The sequence below is a fragment of the Nycticebus coucang genome, chromosome 5 (genome assembly GCF_027406575.1).
Source record: "Nycticebus coucang isolate mNycCou1 chromosome 5, mNycCou1.pri, whole genome shotgun sequence".
Lineage (NCBI taxonomy): Eukaryota > Metazoa > Chordata > Mammalia > Primates > Lorisidae > Nycticebus > Nycticebus coucang.
The window spans coordinates 120,618,146-120,635,239 of NC_069784.1; the positions used below are offsets into that span (position 1 = coordinate 120,618,146).

General features: G+C 38.7%; 1 protein-coding gene across 7 annotated transcripts in view; it reads left to right on the plus strand.

Annotated features, from left to right (window-relative positions):
- Positions 1-17,094, plus strand: part of UTRN (utrophin) — a 533,531-nt gene that overhangs the window by 97,619 nt on the left and 418,818 nt on the right. For all 7 annotated transcript variants that reach the window (XM_053590883.1, XM_053590887.1, XM_053590886.1 and 4 more), the window contains one exon: positions 11,924-11,985. In XM_053590883.1, the coding sequence (XP_053446858.1) occupies positions 11,924-11,985 (62 nt within the window). The remainder of the gene's footprint in view (positions 1-11,923; positions 11,986-17,094) is intronic.

The following is a 17,094-nucleotide window of genomic DNA, read 5'->3' on the forward strand; positions in this document are numbered from 1 at the left end:
CTGTAGGTGACTGTAATTAATAGCGATGCCGTGTATACTTAAAAACTGCTAAGAGAGTTTAAGTGTTCTCATCATGAATATGTGAGTCAAAAAATATTAAAATTTTGTTTCTTAAGAACCAAAGAATTACAGAGTCTCATTGGGAAAACGGAATGCATGGTACAGAGAGAAGATCATCACCCCTGCCTCTAAGTCCTACAACAACCTCACCTTCATGGGTGAGGACTTCATTACCTCTCTGTCCCTTCAGTCTTTCCAATGTGCAATATGGGGGATTATAATAAGCCTCACACTGGCTGCTTTCTTCCAGCCTCCCTCTCCATGAATCCATTTTTCATATTAATTCCACTAAAGCATACCTCAGATCATGTCACACTTTTGCTCAGAAGTCAGCAGTCTGCAGAGCCTTCTCTTTGGAACTCTTACTGGGGTCGTCAAAGTCCTTTGCAATCTAGATGTGTAGCCTGTTTCCAAAATTCAATGGACTTGCAGCTATAATCAAAAATGGTCAAAGAGGCAGGGACTGGTGGCTCAGGCCTGTAATCCTAGCCCTCTGGGAGGCCAAGGTGGGAGGATCCCTTGAGCTCAGGAGTTGGAGACCAGCCTGAGCAATAGTGAGATCTTGTCTCTAGAAAAATTAGCCTGTTTTCCCAGCTACTCAGGAGCTGCAGCTGTTCTCTCTTCTACAGTGGCCTTCTTAACCATTTTTATGTGCCTTAAGCAGCAATTCAAGGCCTGGCTCAAATGCTGCCTATTCTTTGAATCTTTCCCTGATTCTCTTCTCACTCCCATCAGGAAGAAATATTTTGCCTATGAATTTATGAATGCGTCTGTACCTGATATATTTGTTATCATTGTTTATCTGCTACTTTGGCACTTGTTTCACCTGCCCCGCCCCCACTCCACCCCTGGACCATGGCTTTTCGAAAACAGTGCCTGGATCACTTTTGGGACTGAACATAGTTGATGCACAGTAAATGTTAACTGTTTCTTTGTTCAGTGTTTTTTATAAAATAGATGCACAGCTTATTTTCATTAAATGAGTAGGAAATATAAAACTTTAAGCAGTGACTATAACAAAGACTTGGAAATATTTCCAATTCTTAAGTCTATTTCTTGGACCAGAAGTCTTACAAAGTGACCTAAGCCAGTGGGGTCATGTGCAACTATTAATTTTTGCTTTATTTTTGATTGATAATGTTTAGCTCCACGTGCCTAATAGTAAGGCATGAAAGGGGTCCATTGTCTCAGTATCAGGATTATGAACTTCAGACCAGATTCTGCCATGAACATTGCCATTCATTGAGCAATCGTTATCAATAATCAGGCTCAAAAAGCATTTCATACAGCCTGTTACACAGACTTGGTAAGCTGCAGCTCTAACCTTTTGAAGGACATGGGGAGTCACAGGGCACAGTTGAAGTAAATACAGCAAGGTCTAGACCGGGCAATTCGGTGCATTGACTGCTCTGCACTTGAACTTTGCTGGTCCAGGTTGTGCTGTCGAGGTAAAATACACACTGATTTCAAAGACTTAGTAAGAAAAAAAGACTGTAAAATATCAAGATCTTTAAAAATATTTAGTAGATGTTGACTTGGTAATATTTGGGAGATTTTGGGTTAAATAGACTTACTATTAAAATTAATTTTACTCTTTTAAATGCATCTGGTAGAAATTTTAACATTATGTATGTGTCTGGCATTATGTTTCTCTTGGATGATGCCATCCTAGGGAGTGGGATTTAGTTACTTTTAAAAATCAGCATCAGATAACTAGACTGCTCCTAGCCAATAGCTGAACACAGGGCCTTTAGGGCTCTAGCCTCCCCGAGTCACTACATTTTATACTCTGATTAATCAATGGTACGGCATGTCTAGAAAATATTTTGACCAGTCCATATTCATTGAATAACACTGTATTCACCAGTGGGAGAATGTTTGTAACATTCTAATTATGGCAATTATCAAACCACAGTAAAAGCACATTTGGTCACATTCATTAGATTAATTAGCAACGTCTCTTCTGTTGATGACAACAAAGATAACCAATGCCCTTGTAGTGGCCCACTGTGATGTTTAGCCTTCCTGATTAATGTGCAGCTGAACTTCATCAGAGGGTTAAACTGGGTTGGGCTAGCTGAGACCTCCCCAGAGTTGTTCGCATATTGGGATCCGTGTGCCTCACAGTGACCATGGCAAGCTTTTCTGGTAGTAAGCCATCTTAGGTGGCTTTTTTTGTTTTTTGAGACAGAGTCTCAGTTTGTTGCCCTTCGTAGAGTACCGTGGCGTCACAGCTCACAGCAACCCCAAACTCTTGGGCTCACATGATCCTCTTGCCTCACCCTCCCAAGTAGCTGGGACTACAGGCGCCTGCCACAACACCTGGCTATTTTTAGAGATGGCGTCTTGCTCTTCTCAGGCTGGTCTTGAACTCCTGAACTCAGACAATCCAGCCACCTCAGCCTCCCAAAGTGCTAGGATTATAGGTGTGAGACACTGCGCCTGGCCCCTTCCTTCTCTTTCTTCCATCTTTTCTTTTATGATTCTTCTTCTCAACTTTACAAAAACAAATGCTCCCAATCTTTTACATACACCACCCTCCAATCTTACTTTAGTGCATTGCTGCAAGGCACCAAACAAGGGGACAAATTAAGAATGCAAAGCAAAGAGCTCGGTCTTAGGAATGATTGAAATGGTTAGTGGCTTATTGTATCCAGGGCCTTTTTGCCCAGATACTATTCATCTACTCATCCATCCATCCATCCATCTCTCCATCCATCTATCCATTTATCCATCCATCCATCCATCCATCTCTCCATCTCTTCATCCATCTCTCCATCCGTCTATCCATTTATCCATCCATCTCTCTGTCTGGCCGGCCATCCATCCATCCATCTTAGAAAGAGAATTCTGAAATGAGATGTTCCCCTGGGGACTTGCAGTCACATGGGTTTTAAATAGAACACTAAAATCAGACTACTCTTGTCAGAAAGTAAGTCTGAATTGGCTGATTAGTTTGACAGTGAGGGCTAGTTTTGCCAATTAGGTAACAGAGGAGACATTTTCTATTAATTGAATGAGCTAAATTTGCAGCTCCTTAACAATACGCTAGAAATTACATCTTTTTAACTATTTATATTTGTGATAAGTATTAGTTGTCAACTTAAAAATGTACATGGGAGTTCTTTTAGAGATTCGTGAACAGCAGTCTTTGAAACCTCTGCTTTAAATTAATAATATGTATGTTTAATTTTTCTAAACTATATGATAAATGTTATACAGGAAGCTTTAAAAAGAGAAAAAATGGTGCAAAAATCCACTCCAGGAGGGAATTGTTAGAAAGAGACAGACCCTAAGAGTGTTGGACTTGCTGCAGAGGGGCAGACTGGTGAGCCACGCAGGCCTTGTGGCCAAAAATTGCAAAATGCGGCCTAGGCCCCCGGCAGGTCTAGGGAAGGATGTTGAAAAGGAGTATTCAAGGATGCAGGATGGAGGGAAGTTTGAATGTTAAAAAAAGTGAGACTGGCAGAAGAAGGTGGTGTGTTCTGAAAATGAAGACGAAGAATAGTGGGAGAGAGACTCTCCAAGGATGGGGTATAGTAGAAAAGGCTTGGTAGCTCCACCATGTTCATTCTGGCCTTCAGGTTATCCAGATAATCGGCATCCACTGGAGACACTTTATTTTTGACCTATGGGTTCTTTGAGGGCATGTTGTTTGGTGCTAGCTGGGGACTCTCTTGCTTGGCAGAATTCAAAGGACAGGATTCCTTATGTGAATTGTTGGGAAGCCAACTGTCATCCTTTGATTCACTGGACTTGCTAGCTTCAGAATGTTATCATTGGCTTTTACAGTGTTCACTCCCTGATTACAGCTGCTGCTATTCTACATGCATACTCTTTATTTGAGTATGGTGACTCAGTGTCATGATGATAAAGACATACCATATACAGGGAAGGGTTTTCCTCATCAGCTCTGTAGAAAATAATAGCATTCCTATGTATGAATGCACAGAAGCATTTGGGTACTGGAAGTTTTATTCTCTTTCTCTTTGGTTATTTTTGTGCAAGTTTTTGTTTGTTTATTTGAGAATTCCTGTTTCTTGGATGTTATGTTGTTTTATTGTATGGATTTTTGAGAAAAATTCCTCATAACATGGGAAAAATAATGAATTGAAATAAAGTAATTAAAATGAGAATATTACTTCTTGGGTATTTGTGAGCATGAACATGTTTTTGCTCTATATTAACATAGAACCTGTCATGAGAAAGTCTGAAGGTCAGATTCCCTGGAAATGTATTTTACATTCAAAATTTTTTCTCCATTTTGCTTGCATGAGTTTTCATACATCAAGAGTCGTATGTTCATGAAATAGTTGTTCTTTCTTGAGATTTCTGTAAATGGTATGTAGAAAACAATGTTTAATAAGAATAAAGTTAGGAATTGAATTTCATTAGAAATTTTGTTTTTTTAAACAGAGTCTGACTTTTTGCCCTTGGTAGAATGCTGTGCTGTTATAGCCCACAGCAACCACAAACTCTTGGGCTCAAGAGATCCTCTTGCCTTAGTTTTTCATTTTCAGTAGAGACAGTGTCACTCTTGCTCAGGCTGGTCTGCAACTCATGAGCTCAAGCAATTCACCCACCTCAGCCTCCCAGAGTATTAGGATTACAGGCATGAGCCACCATGCCCCAGCCTTCTTAGAAATTTTCTTCCATAAATTAGTTAAGTTTTTTTATCAGTCACTAAAACAATTGTTTTCTATTGGCTTTTCATGACAATGACTGATATCATTATGACTCATTCAGCTTTTTTTAAATAGCCCCTCCTTGTTCTATGACATTTCAAGTGATTTTAATAAAAATCTTCACTCCCAGGACAAAAATTTAAAGTGAAGTGTTTGTAAGGTTTACATTTTTTACCCCCATATCGAGTTCTTGTTTGTTTGCATTTGCAACATATGTTATATGGTTGATACCTAGAATACTTAGAATTTTTTTCAAAATTTATTTCCAGAGGGAAGATTTCAAATAGTTCCAGATGCCTGTAAATCTTATAGATATTCTTTCAGGTTAAGTTTAGCAGCTCTAGAAAGTGCAAGCAGGAAAATACTGCCTCTTGTGTATTGTTTAAAAAAACTTGAAGAGTTTTTCAAAAGAAAGAGTATTTCAAAAAGAAAATAGATAAGAGGTAAATAAACTATAAAATTAGAGAGAGCTCAAGAATCAAAGGTTACATTTAATTCTGGAAATAATTCTTCTGAGGTAAACTAATAGTTCTGCAATGTTGTGCAGATTAGATGCAAAAAACTGTCTCTGAACCCCAGCTACTTCAAGGTGCATGCTGTTGAACTTGAACTAGTTGAGAAAGTCTTCAGGATATCTCTTAAGTTTAGGAGTTTTGCATTTTTGAAAGGCAGCATCATGAGTCCTTAGGGAAATGAGAATCAGAACTGCAGTGACATGCCACTTTATACCTACAAGGATGACTATACTTAAAAAAACAAAATAACAAGTGTTAGTAAAGATTTGGAGGCATTGGAAGCTTCTTACATTATGGTGAGAGTGTAAAATGATCCAGCTTCTGTGGGAAACATTTCGGGGATTCCTCAGAATGGTAGCATTGTTCTTAATAGGCAAAAAGTAGAAGGAACTGAGTGTCCATTTTTAGATGAATGGATAAGCAAAGGGTGGTGTATCTATATTTAGATAAATGGAATATTATTCAGCTTTCTCAAGGAGTGAAGTTTTGGTACATGCTGAAAAGTGGATGAACCTTGAAAACATGATGCCAAATGAAATAAACCCGACTCAGAAAAACAAATATTATATGATTCTACTTACATGAAATTTCTAAAACAGGTACATGCATAGAGACAGAAAGTAGATTAGAGTTTGTTAGGGGCTGGAGTGGATGGGTAGTGGGGAGTTCTTGCTTAATGGTTAATTAAGAAATGAATGGAATTTCTGTTTGGCTTGATGAAAAAATTTTGGAAATAGACCGTGGTGTTGGTTCTACCACCTGTAAATAAAATTAATGCTACTGAATTGCACACTTTGAAATGATTAAAATCACAAATTTTGTGTTGTATGTTTTACCACAGTAAAATAATATTCCAGAACTCATTGATTGGCAAACTTACAAAAGATGAATTTTGTGGTATGTGAATTATTATCTCTATAAAGGTGCTTAAAAAAAAAAAGCAATGCAGTTTTGACAGTAGGAAGAGACAGGGATTCTGATTTGATGTATGGTGTTCATCGTGAGACTAGCCCTGGACCCCTGAGTTCTCAGGACGGGCTGCCATCAACTGCCTACTCTGGTCTCTGATAGCAAGCTGGGCGTTTTGGGTGGGGTAATTTGGTTCTCAGCTGGAACATGTTCCTCAGATACAGAAAGTGACACAAACTATAAATACAGTTTAGGCAGGCCGTGGACGTTCTAGAACCCATTGGCTCCAGATTGTCATGAGATTTGGAGCAGTTCCAGGAAGTTTCAGGATAGCAGAGCTTGTGTTTACCAGGTTTTGTTTTGTTCTTGTTTTTGAAGAATCTCGATTTTTTTTTTTTACAAAAACATTTTTAAAGCATGTATTCCTAACTCTGTACTCTTCCTTTTTATGGGTATAAACCATTTTCAGGATTGGAAATTCTGAAGCTGGGGTTACCTTAGCTTATTATTTTGATGTCGTTATGTATTTTAGCCCTCTGTGTTTTCTTGAAAATGCACAGTTGTACTCAATATGCTCTTTGTTGTCAGGTATCGAGTCTGAGGCTGAAATAAGATGGTTGGTATTGATTAGCCTTTTTCTGTCCTTCTTCTGATCTTGGCATGAACCAGACTTCCGCTGCCTTTCAAGGTGTATTTTAAAGGTGCCTTTTCTCCATTAAGCTCTCTTTAACCTCATGCTACCAGGAAGTGCGTCAGAGTCGGGCCCAGAACTCAGTTAGACCTGGTTGTGTTTGGGGCACTGTATTGACTGGTGGGGGATGCTGGGCCGTTTACGGCGCTTCTTTCTCTGGCCTTCAGCCTTCTTTGAAAAATGGAGTTTTCTTTCTCCTTTTCACTCCATCCATCTCCACTTCTATTCCCCGTTTTATAGAGTGAAGCAAAAGTCTTGTTTTTAGGCTGGGTGCAGTGCTTACATGTCTCTGGTCCCAGTGCTTTGGGAGGCTGAGATGGGAGGATCACTTGAGGCCAGGAGTTTGACACTAGCCTGGGAACATAGTGAGACCCTGTCTCTGAAAAATATTAAAAAATAAGCTGAGTGTGGAGGCCTGCACCTGTGGTCTCACTTACTCAGGAGGGGGATTGCCTGAGGCCAGGTATCAGAGGCTGCAGTGAGATATGATCAGGTCACTGTACTTCAGCCTGGGTGACAGAGACCTTGTCTCTTAAAAAAAAATATGCCGTTTAAAGCTTTGATAACTTCAATGTGTAAGTGCAGCAAACTTACAAAAATATTTGGAATTTGATTATCTAAGTTTCTTGTATACTTAGGTAGTTTTGAGACTGAAAGGTGCATTTTTAGTTTTAGGTTTTTTTTGGGTCCTCTGAAGATGTCAGATTTTGAAAGAAACTTAGGGAGTTTAAGCACTCAGCTCGAAGGCAATCCGTGTCACGCCAGCTCTGTTTTTTTCTTTTTCTACATATTTGTAGTATTTTACAGATTATTATATAATATTTATTATTTCCATGTGACATTTTGGTACATATTGTTTGAATAAATGAACTGCTATTGTTCAGACACCAACAAATTAGGTCTATACCGAGTAGAATGGTGTGAACTCTGTCTGAGAAGTAGATTTAGAGTGGGGGTGATTCACATAAAGTACCCAGAAAAAGATGTGGGAGCGTAGTCTGAATTGCTTCCGAAATAATCTTTTTTGCTAATGTGAAATGGGCTTTTTAGGCTGTGTTAAATTTCGTGTTTGTGAAAGAGGCCTCAATAAAGTCAATCCAAGTTTTAAATCATCCAACGAGACATTTCTTTTTTGGCTTCAAGACGAGGGACTTCTTTTCTGAATAGCTGCATTTTGTGGAACTCATATTAGGTTAGTGCCAGCCGACTGGACACTCTTAAATTGCTTCGAAACATTTACCAGAGGATAATGCTCTCTCCCTAAGAGCAGTGAGCTTTAGCGGTGGTGTACATCTTCCCAAGATTTGTGTGCTTCTGTGGGGGAAACAACTCCTAATTTCTCTGCCATGTTTCCAGCTGAGGGTTTAAATGGAGATTTGTTGCTAAGTTCTGCAAAAAGAATTTTCGATGTGCATTTGAATTGGTGAAGTGAAAACATTTTCGAGCTAGTTTCCTTGAAGATTTATCAAGTAGTTTTGTTGCTTTCCTTCGCTTTCCAAAGAAATAAAATTCCAGGCGAGGCCGCAGGGAAGGCCCTTGGATCTGCGTGAGCATGTCAGAAGCATTTTAAGAAGAGTAAAATATTTAGAGGAAGAATTTGGAAGTAGCCTTGAGGGATTTAACATATTTTTCTTCTAATTCAGTCTCATGTTTGTCCCTCTACTGGAGAAAGATCATTAATGGATAAGATTTGCTAAGCCAGCAAAGGCTTTCAGAAGCTGAACGGTTTTCCCAAATCCAAATTAAAAAAAAATAGTTTTTTGAGTTTAAAAACCTAAAGGAATATATCAGGAAAAGGTGGATTTGTGGTGTAAATTATTTTTACTCTTTTCATGCAGAAAGAATCATGTATAAATGAATTGTGTATAAATAATCATGTTATATTTAAGTTTGTTGTCTACATATACATTTTTGCTTTGTAGAAATTAATAGAACTAATTGGCTTGATGGAGAGAGTTGAAATAATTTGATACTGTTGAAGTTCTGTATAAATTTCTTAGAGGGCAAAATGATGGATCAGAATAGCATGACAGATTTTTATTTGCTCTATTACCAGTCTGCTAGTCTGTTTTCACTGGTCTGATGCAGCCAGCTGGGTCAAGGTTATTTACCTTAGGTTTCCTGATGTGAAGGTCAGTTATATACTAGTAAGTGTTCCAAATGTATTGTGTTTTTAATCTCATAATTGAAAGGCCACAGGGTAATTCTTGTTCTTTTATTGCATTTCTGTTAGAAAATAAGGTGTGTGTGTGTGTGTGTCTGAGAAAAGAGAAATGCAAACTAAAGGCTTATAGAAATATGAATCCCGTTTTCTCCCCTTTTTAACTATATTAGGAAAATGAATGCAGAAGTGTTTATAAATTTTGGAATATTTTTTAAACACTTGGATGTTAGACAATTTTTCTTTTATAAGCAAATGCATTTTTTTTTTTTTTTGAGATAGACTCTCATTCTGTTGCCCAGGCTAGAGTGCCATGGCATCAGCCTAGCTCACAGCAGCCTCAAATTCCTGGGTTCAAGTGATCTCCCTGCCCCAGCCTCCCAAGTAGCCAGAACTACAATGTGGGGCTAATTTTTTCTATTTTTAGTAGAGATGTGCATCTCCCTATTGCTCAGGCTGGTTTTGAACTTCTGAGGATTAAGGAATCCTGCCTTGGCCTCCCAGAGTACAGCTGTGAGCCTCGACGCCCTGCTGTACAGGCAAATACTTTATCAATTACTTAGACTCCTATTTAGATATTGATTATACCCAAAGAATAAAGACTCTTATAGAAATTTTACCTTGTTAATTTTTATAAATACTTCTACATGGGGGAAATCCACTTTAAATTTTGATTTTATTGTACATATGATAAAATAGAAAGACCTTATTTATAATTTGATAACAGGTGCTCGTTTCTTTGTCAACTTTTTATCAGGAGAGAAACCTACATAGCATCAAGTACTTTAATATGTTTTCAAAATAAAGTTAAGTGCTCTGAAAAGAGCATTTATGTAAAGAAAACATGAAGTGTAATAATATTTTTCCCTTAGTTTTTTTTTTTCGCCATTTTTATGGCCCCCAAATTCTTAAGTTGTATGCGTGTTATGAAACTAAGAGAATTTAATATAAATTTATGACCTTTCTATATTTTTTATTAATAGGATTAACGAATAATGGATATGGAAAAGTTTATAAAATAAATCCTTTTGAATCTAGTAGGACAAATAATTGGATTTTCCAAGCTTCACTGATATTTAGTACTTAATTCATTTTGGTGGTCTGGTGTAGCACCCTCTGCAGGTTGAAGTGTGGTGGTGGCTTTATGTTCTGAGTATAATCCCCCTTGCGGTAAAGGCTCAGATCTTCAGTTATGTAAGCAAGTACTCTTACCTACTGAGCAAGTGCTCAATGAATGGCCTATGTGTGGCATTGAGTGGCTGATAGAAAGCCTGAAATAGGAGGTGATGGCTGTCTTCATTGTCCTTTCTGGAAAGACACCTCTCAATACTATTAACATCCAGAAGTTTCTTAGAGAGCAGTTTTGCTTTTTCTCCTAGCCACTCCCTTAGTGTCTTGGGGTCAGTCTCCAATTACCTTTATGGCTCTGTGGAGGTGTACTCTTTTCTGAAGCTGCTGATATATTTATTCCAGGAATGACCTTTAATTACAAACTCTCCTTCCAGAATGGGGTAAGGACCAAAGATACATGAACTTAGTGAAGTAGGAAGTGAACTTCTGATTATCCTGTTAAGGATCGGTGAGAAGGTGCGTGTTTATATGCACTGTGGAGAAAGCAGCCCCTCTGGGTTTGACACGGGCAGGGCAGACCACACTTGAGGCTCCTTCGTTATTATTCTGCTGTTATGATGAGGAGGCAGCCAGTGGGATGGATGGTGGCCATCTGGGCAGTAACACATACAGATGGAACCGTGGCTTTCTGCACTGATCCAGATGTTCTGGGGAGGGTTAGAACTACTTACAGATTATAATGCTACTTTGTAGGCTTTAAGCCAACAATGAGTTTTTTTTGCTGGTTTTAATAGAAAATTTGGGAAAGGTTGAAAAGGGTATGATTGTAAATAAGAGAAAGGGATCAAGTGCACATTTATTTATCTGCCTTGCCTACACTTCTACTTAATCCTAACAACAATGATCTGAACACCAGCTCCTTGTCAACTGTTTTTCACTTACAATCACTAATCTTTACAATTACCTCGAAAGCTAGTATTATTTATTCCCATTTTATAGGTGAGAACTTTGAGGCAGGAGACATTACAATGACTTATCCAAGGTCACACCATAAGTGCGTTGGAGTGTGGGCTGTTTGGTTCTGAAGTCCCTTTGCTCTTTTTGTGGTGTCACAAAGCCTCATTGTATGTAACCAAATCATTCTTACCATCTTCAAGAGATTCAGGGTACTTTTGTTTTTTAGGGTCAAATTCATTTGTGGTGGCTTAGAAAAGGAATTTGTAATCAAAACCAAAGCTGGTAATGTTTTTGAGTGCCTCTGGTTTCTCTGTCTGTAAAATCTTTGACTAGATTAGGATTGTTAAAACTGTTTATCAGTCCTATTGTAGGAAAATGGGTTACAGAATTGACCCTAAATCATGTACTATTGTTCTAGAGGGTGGAGGGTCGCTATTCAAAGGAAGGAAGTTATGAATTCATTAGTTTTTTTGAATAACTTTGATTTTTGTTTTGAACATGCTAACATTTTGGTCATGCTGAAATTTTACTTAAACAAAATGCAACAGAAAATATCACGTGTGAGAGAAAGTCAGATCGTGATTATATCTTATAAAGCTGGATTTAATAGCTGGCAACAATATGCTTGGCTTAGGGTGAGACCGCCAGGTCCCTTGGGAGAGGTGCCCGAGCCTCACCGCGTTGCAGGTGCCGTCGACTGTGTACGTGAAGAACCAGGCGGACATCACGTTCTGCATTAGCTGTGCTTCATCGGGCCCCATGAACCCCACTCACAGGACGGTTTTAAACTCCCCAGGATAGAGATAAGCTTATTTAGTGCCCTAAAAGGTACAAACTCTTAACACTTTCCCCTCTCTCTTTTTCCCTCCCACAGATGAGCACAATGATGTGCAGAAGAAAACCTTTACCAAATGGATAAATGCTCGCTTTTCAAAGGTAACCAAGACTTTCAAAAACTTTACAACAGTTCAAATGTCTTATTGTGATTGATGGAGTTTGGTTGGAAGTGCAGCAAAATTTCCCCACGAGATGTGATCTAACAGCAGTCTTCTGATATGTAGAGATATGTACTCTTCCTTAATTCTCTTCTAAAGTATGCTTTAATGGAGATTCTAAAGCGAACAGTTTGTATGATGCTTTTTACTTCTACCCGGCCATCTCCAGACACGGATGCCAACAGTTTTCCTGGTCTTGGTTCTGTGAATCCTGGGCACAAGGACAGGAATACCCTGTTGGGAAAATTTGGTGTTCACTTGCTTAAAAGAATGGTGATTTCATTTTGCCAGGTTAAAACCAAATTGTTATCAGTCTCTCTCTGCCCTGTCAAAACTATTGAGGGCCTCTGGATGTGGCTAATAATGTTGATTCTTTTCTTGTGTACTTCCTCAGTTTTTTCCCCCAAGTATCTGTTCTCAACATTTCTAACCACTTGGAACACAATTGATGCTCTGATCAATACATTTTTTTAGGGGCGGAGCAGGTGGGAGAGAGGAATTGACAGTGCTGTTTCAAATTTGTTCTATTGTGATTATTTTTTAGTTAGTGAAGTTGAGATTTCAGCTACTAATTCTAAGAGGTAGGAGGACAGTTCCAATTAATGGATTACAGAACTCTATTATAGCAAGATGAAAAATAAAGGTTGCTCAGAGAAATAGTCTTAGAGTCTTTTAAATAGTATGAAAACTACTTTAAGTAGGAGTTATTTTTTAGTATTTTCTATTTGAGAAAGTTGTAAGGTCAGGAAATTTAACAGTGGTACTTCTTTGAGGAAAAATGAAGACATTTTAAGGTTACTTTTGACTGCCAGCACTGTTTAAAAATTGCTCTGTGTCCCAATAGTTAGAGTTGATTGATTGCAATATGTCTTAGGTTTTATAAGTTTTTTTTGAAGGATATTTAAAATCAATTTTTTTTTAGATTTTCATACATTCAGAGAGGCACAAATGCAGTTTTTTACATGGCTGGGGCAGGTAGTGGTGAAGTCTGCGCTTTTGTGTAATTATCATCTGAAAAGTAAACATCATACCCATGAAGTAATTTTTCCTTCCTTGCTCTCTTCCACCCTCCCACCCTCTTCTCTGTGGAAACCATTATGTTGAGGGATCTTTTATTTTGCTTCTGAGAATGTAAGGAATGCGAGAACTGACTTGAACCAAAGAGTTAAGAATACGGAGAATTCAAACAGAACTGCTTACGGAATTGGTGATTTGATATGTAGGATTATTCCAAAGCTAACTCAGCATCTTTTGGTAAAATTTAAATTGTTTTATTCTAGAGACACAGGTAACTGCATGTGTGTTTTGGACTTTTGAATATGGCACATGACCATATTCTGGGAAACAGAGTTTTAGTAGCTGGGAGAGGCTGGGTGTGAGCTCTTGTATTCCAGCAGTCTCATGAGTACTCGGATGGGTGAGATTATTCATCCTGGTATTTAGTGAGGATGACATGGTGGAGCAACTGAAGCAGACTTAATTTTTAGCCGCTTAATTTATTCATGGGGAAGCATTGCCTTAGAACCACTTTCAGAGATCAATTTGAAAGCATCGTGGTCTTAGTAGACCTAAGTTTAGGGAACATTTGAAATGGGTGAGTTACTTTTGTACCAATTTATGAAAATGGGAGAGACATAGACAGCATAAGAGGATGTGTAAGGTATGTAGAAAAATAGAGATGACAGTTGGGAAAGAATAATTGAAAATAAATTTCTCAGTATTCACGGTGGGTCATTGACATCTTTAAAAAGTCCTCAAAACAGAATCCAGTAGCACCAGACTGGTTTAGTAAATGAACTTGATATTTGAATGTGTACCTTATTTTACAGTATAAATGGAGGCTTTATATCCCATGTAAATTATTTGTGTTGGGATGCTTGTAATGCTTGCGAAGACAATAGGAAGCATTCGGTAATTTTTATCATTTTTGATGAAAGTTCTAGTTATACAAATTGGCACAGAAGCTAAAAGCTTGTTTCTGTTTGGAGAAACAGTATCAAAAATGGATTGGTCCTGAAAACTTTTTCATTCAGATGACTTCGAGTGAGAAATCAAAATCTGGAAGGAATTTATCTGAGAAATTATGAGTATCTGGATATAATGAGATGGAGGACTTACTGCAGTGACTTTCAACTTCATCCATGCTATACTTTCATTCCCCTAGCTGTCTTACGCCCATAAACCCGGCTGCTTTCCACTGGGCGTGGCAGAAGACGAACCCGTCTCTAGACTGGGAGAGTTCCTTAGACTTCCATGCCGCTGAACCCTGTCTGTGCTGGGGAAAGGATGTGTCTGTGCACTTCCACGCACACATACACACAAATCATGTTGAAGGGAATGAATTTTGTTTTATTTCTTTATTTTCCATATCCTTTGAGGTATATTGTGGTATTCATCATCATTAAACTTTAGAGTATAAATATTCACTGGTCTCCTTACTTTCCTGGGTCCCTTTATGGAACAATAGGGCCCCTGTGCTGAGAAATTCAAACAGCCACTGATGCCATTTTTTGGCCATTTAGGAATTTGTTTAAAAATAGACATTTGCCTCAACATTTCCTTTGTGGTCCCCTCCCATCCAAAGTTTCTGTCAAACACCAGGTTTAGTTAATTCCAGTACATCTATGCATTCAAAAATCATCTACCACTCTCCGTCTTTACTGGCACTGCCCTTTTTCAAGGCACTATTATCTGTGTTGGAAAAGATTGTGAAAGAGGTTAAAATGGGCAAAGATGAATGGATGTCTATTCTAGTGTAGTCATCTGGGTTATTTCTGCCTTATATTATTTCTGAGGTCCTTTACTACTCTGTGGGTTGTGGATAATAGATAATAATGCAAATGAATCTTGTCCATAAAATATGCAGATTAGTTGGAATGCAATTGGTTATTGCCCTTTGAATAGACCAGTTTTTGCATGTTTTGTAAATTTACTTCAGTTTTTCATCTTTTTGTATGTAAACATGTGGTTCTTTGCATTCTCCTCTGAGCTTGCTATTAAATCTTGCTGGTTCCCTCATCTTTGACATAAAGCTATTACATTTATTACATTTGTCTGAGAGTCGTGACTTTGCCTTTTTTGAAAGTTATCCTTGAACACATGGACCACTGTAATAACCGGCACCTTCTCCACCCTTCCTTCCATTTCTGGTGGTAGCTACAGTGATCTCAGTGGGTAAGCCTGGGTGTTTATTTCTCTTCCATAAACTCTTTCATTGTTGCCCATTGTCCTTTCTAAGCAAAATAAATTTTTAAATTGAACCTGTATCTATTTAAGGTGTATGGTGTGGTGTTTGGGCCTCAAGTGGCATTGAAGGCCCTGTGTAGTTTCCCCCAATCTACTCGAATGTCATTTTACTGAACTCTCGTTCTCTAGTTGTGCTCCAGCCATATTTTCTGCTCCCCACCTCCCTCCACCCTGTCCCAGTGGACCTTTTCTGGCCTCTGCCCTTTCCCCTGGTCTCTCCCTGGCCAGCTCCCGCTCCTGCCCATTGCCTGAGCACAGTGTTGCTTCTTCGAGATTGTGTATCCCTCAAGGATACTTTCCCTAAGCTCCCAGACAGGGTAGATTAAGCTCTTCACTCTCCCATTGTTATCCTTTGAAGAACTTGTCATAACTGCACTTTATTTATTTATTTGAAGACAGAGTCCCACTCCATTGCCCTGGGTTGAGCGCCATGGCCTCATATCTCACAGCAACCTCAAGTTCTTGAGCTCTAGCAATCCTGCTTCTGCTTTCCAAGTAGCTGGAAGTACAGGCGCTTGCCACCACGCCTGGCTAATTTTTCTATTTTTAGTAGAGATGGGGGTCTCACTCCAACTCCTGAGCTCACACAGTCTACCTGCCTTAGCCTCCCAGGATGCTAGCATTGCAGGAATGAGCCACCATGCTTAGCCGTAAATGTACTTTTTTTGTTTTAAGAGACAGAGTTTCACTATGTTGCCCAGTAGAGTGCTGTGGCGGCACAGCTCATAGCAACCTCCAACTCTTGGGCTTAAGCAATTCTCTTGCTTCAGCCTCCCAAGTAGCTGGGAATACAGGCACCCGCCACAAAGCTCAGCTATTTTTTGGTTGTAGTTGTCGTTGTTTGGCAGCCCGGGCTGGGTTCGAACCCGCTAGATCGAGTAGATTTGGTGTATGTGGCTGCTGCCCTAGCCGCTCAGCTACAGGCTCCGAGCCCACAAATGTACTTTAAATAATTGTCTCTGTCCTCTCCTGGATAGAAGTAAACTCCATGGGTGCAGGGACTGTTTATTTGTTCACTGGCACAACTTTTGGCACTTAATAGGGACCCAGTAAGTGTTCATAGGCTTTATAAGTAAATGAATGACACAGACATACATTTAAGATGCCAAGTACTATCTATGATCATAAACCTGTTGGAGATGGTTGTGTCGAAAAGAGACTGGAGTGTGGAACTGAATATAAAATGGATAAAGTTGTGTATTGTCATAGATATGAATTCAATGCATCAAGACTTCTGCTGCATTTATTCACAAAAATAAGCAAACAAATCCAATGATGTAAACTTTCCCAATTTACCTGATTTCTTGGAGTTGTGTTGGAGCCATTGTTTACATAACCACTGGGATATAGTGCGTATTCGTCTTCCTATCTACCGCCATGTTTTTCTTCACATAGGATCCACCTTCTAAATTCCCTGTGAAGAAAAATGAGATTTAAAACTTAAAACCAGCTCAAGTCATTTGTTGTTAAGGGATTTGGCAAAGAGCTTGAGAATACTGAATAATGTAGGTCTCTAACTGTGTTTTGATTTTCAACTATACACAAAAGTATGGTAACTAAGATAGCACTCGTTGTAAATATGTATCATTTTTGCTGTAAATCCTTGTTAATTTGTCACAGTGTATACAATGCTTTGTACTTCGGGTACCCTGTATGAAAAGTCATACAGTGTAGAGTAAATTATAGTTCTTGGATTTTGAAAAGTTATGAAGTGCTCAGAAAAAACTGATTATCTAAAGGAGCTAAGAGTTAGGAAATTAAATACTTATTCCTAGATTTGCTGCTCATTTATTTATGACCTCAG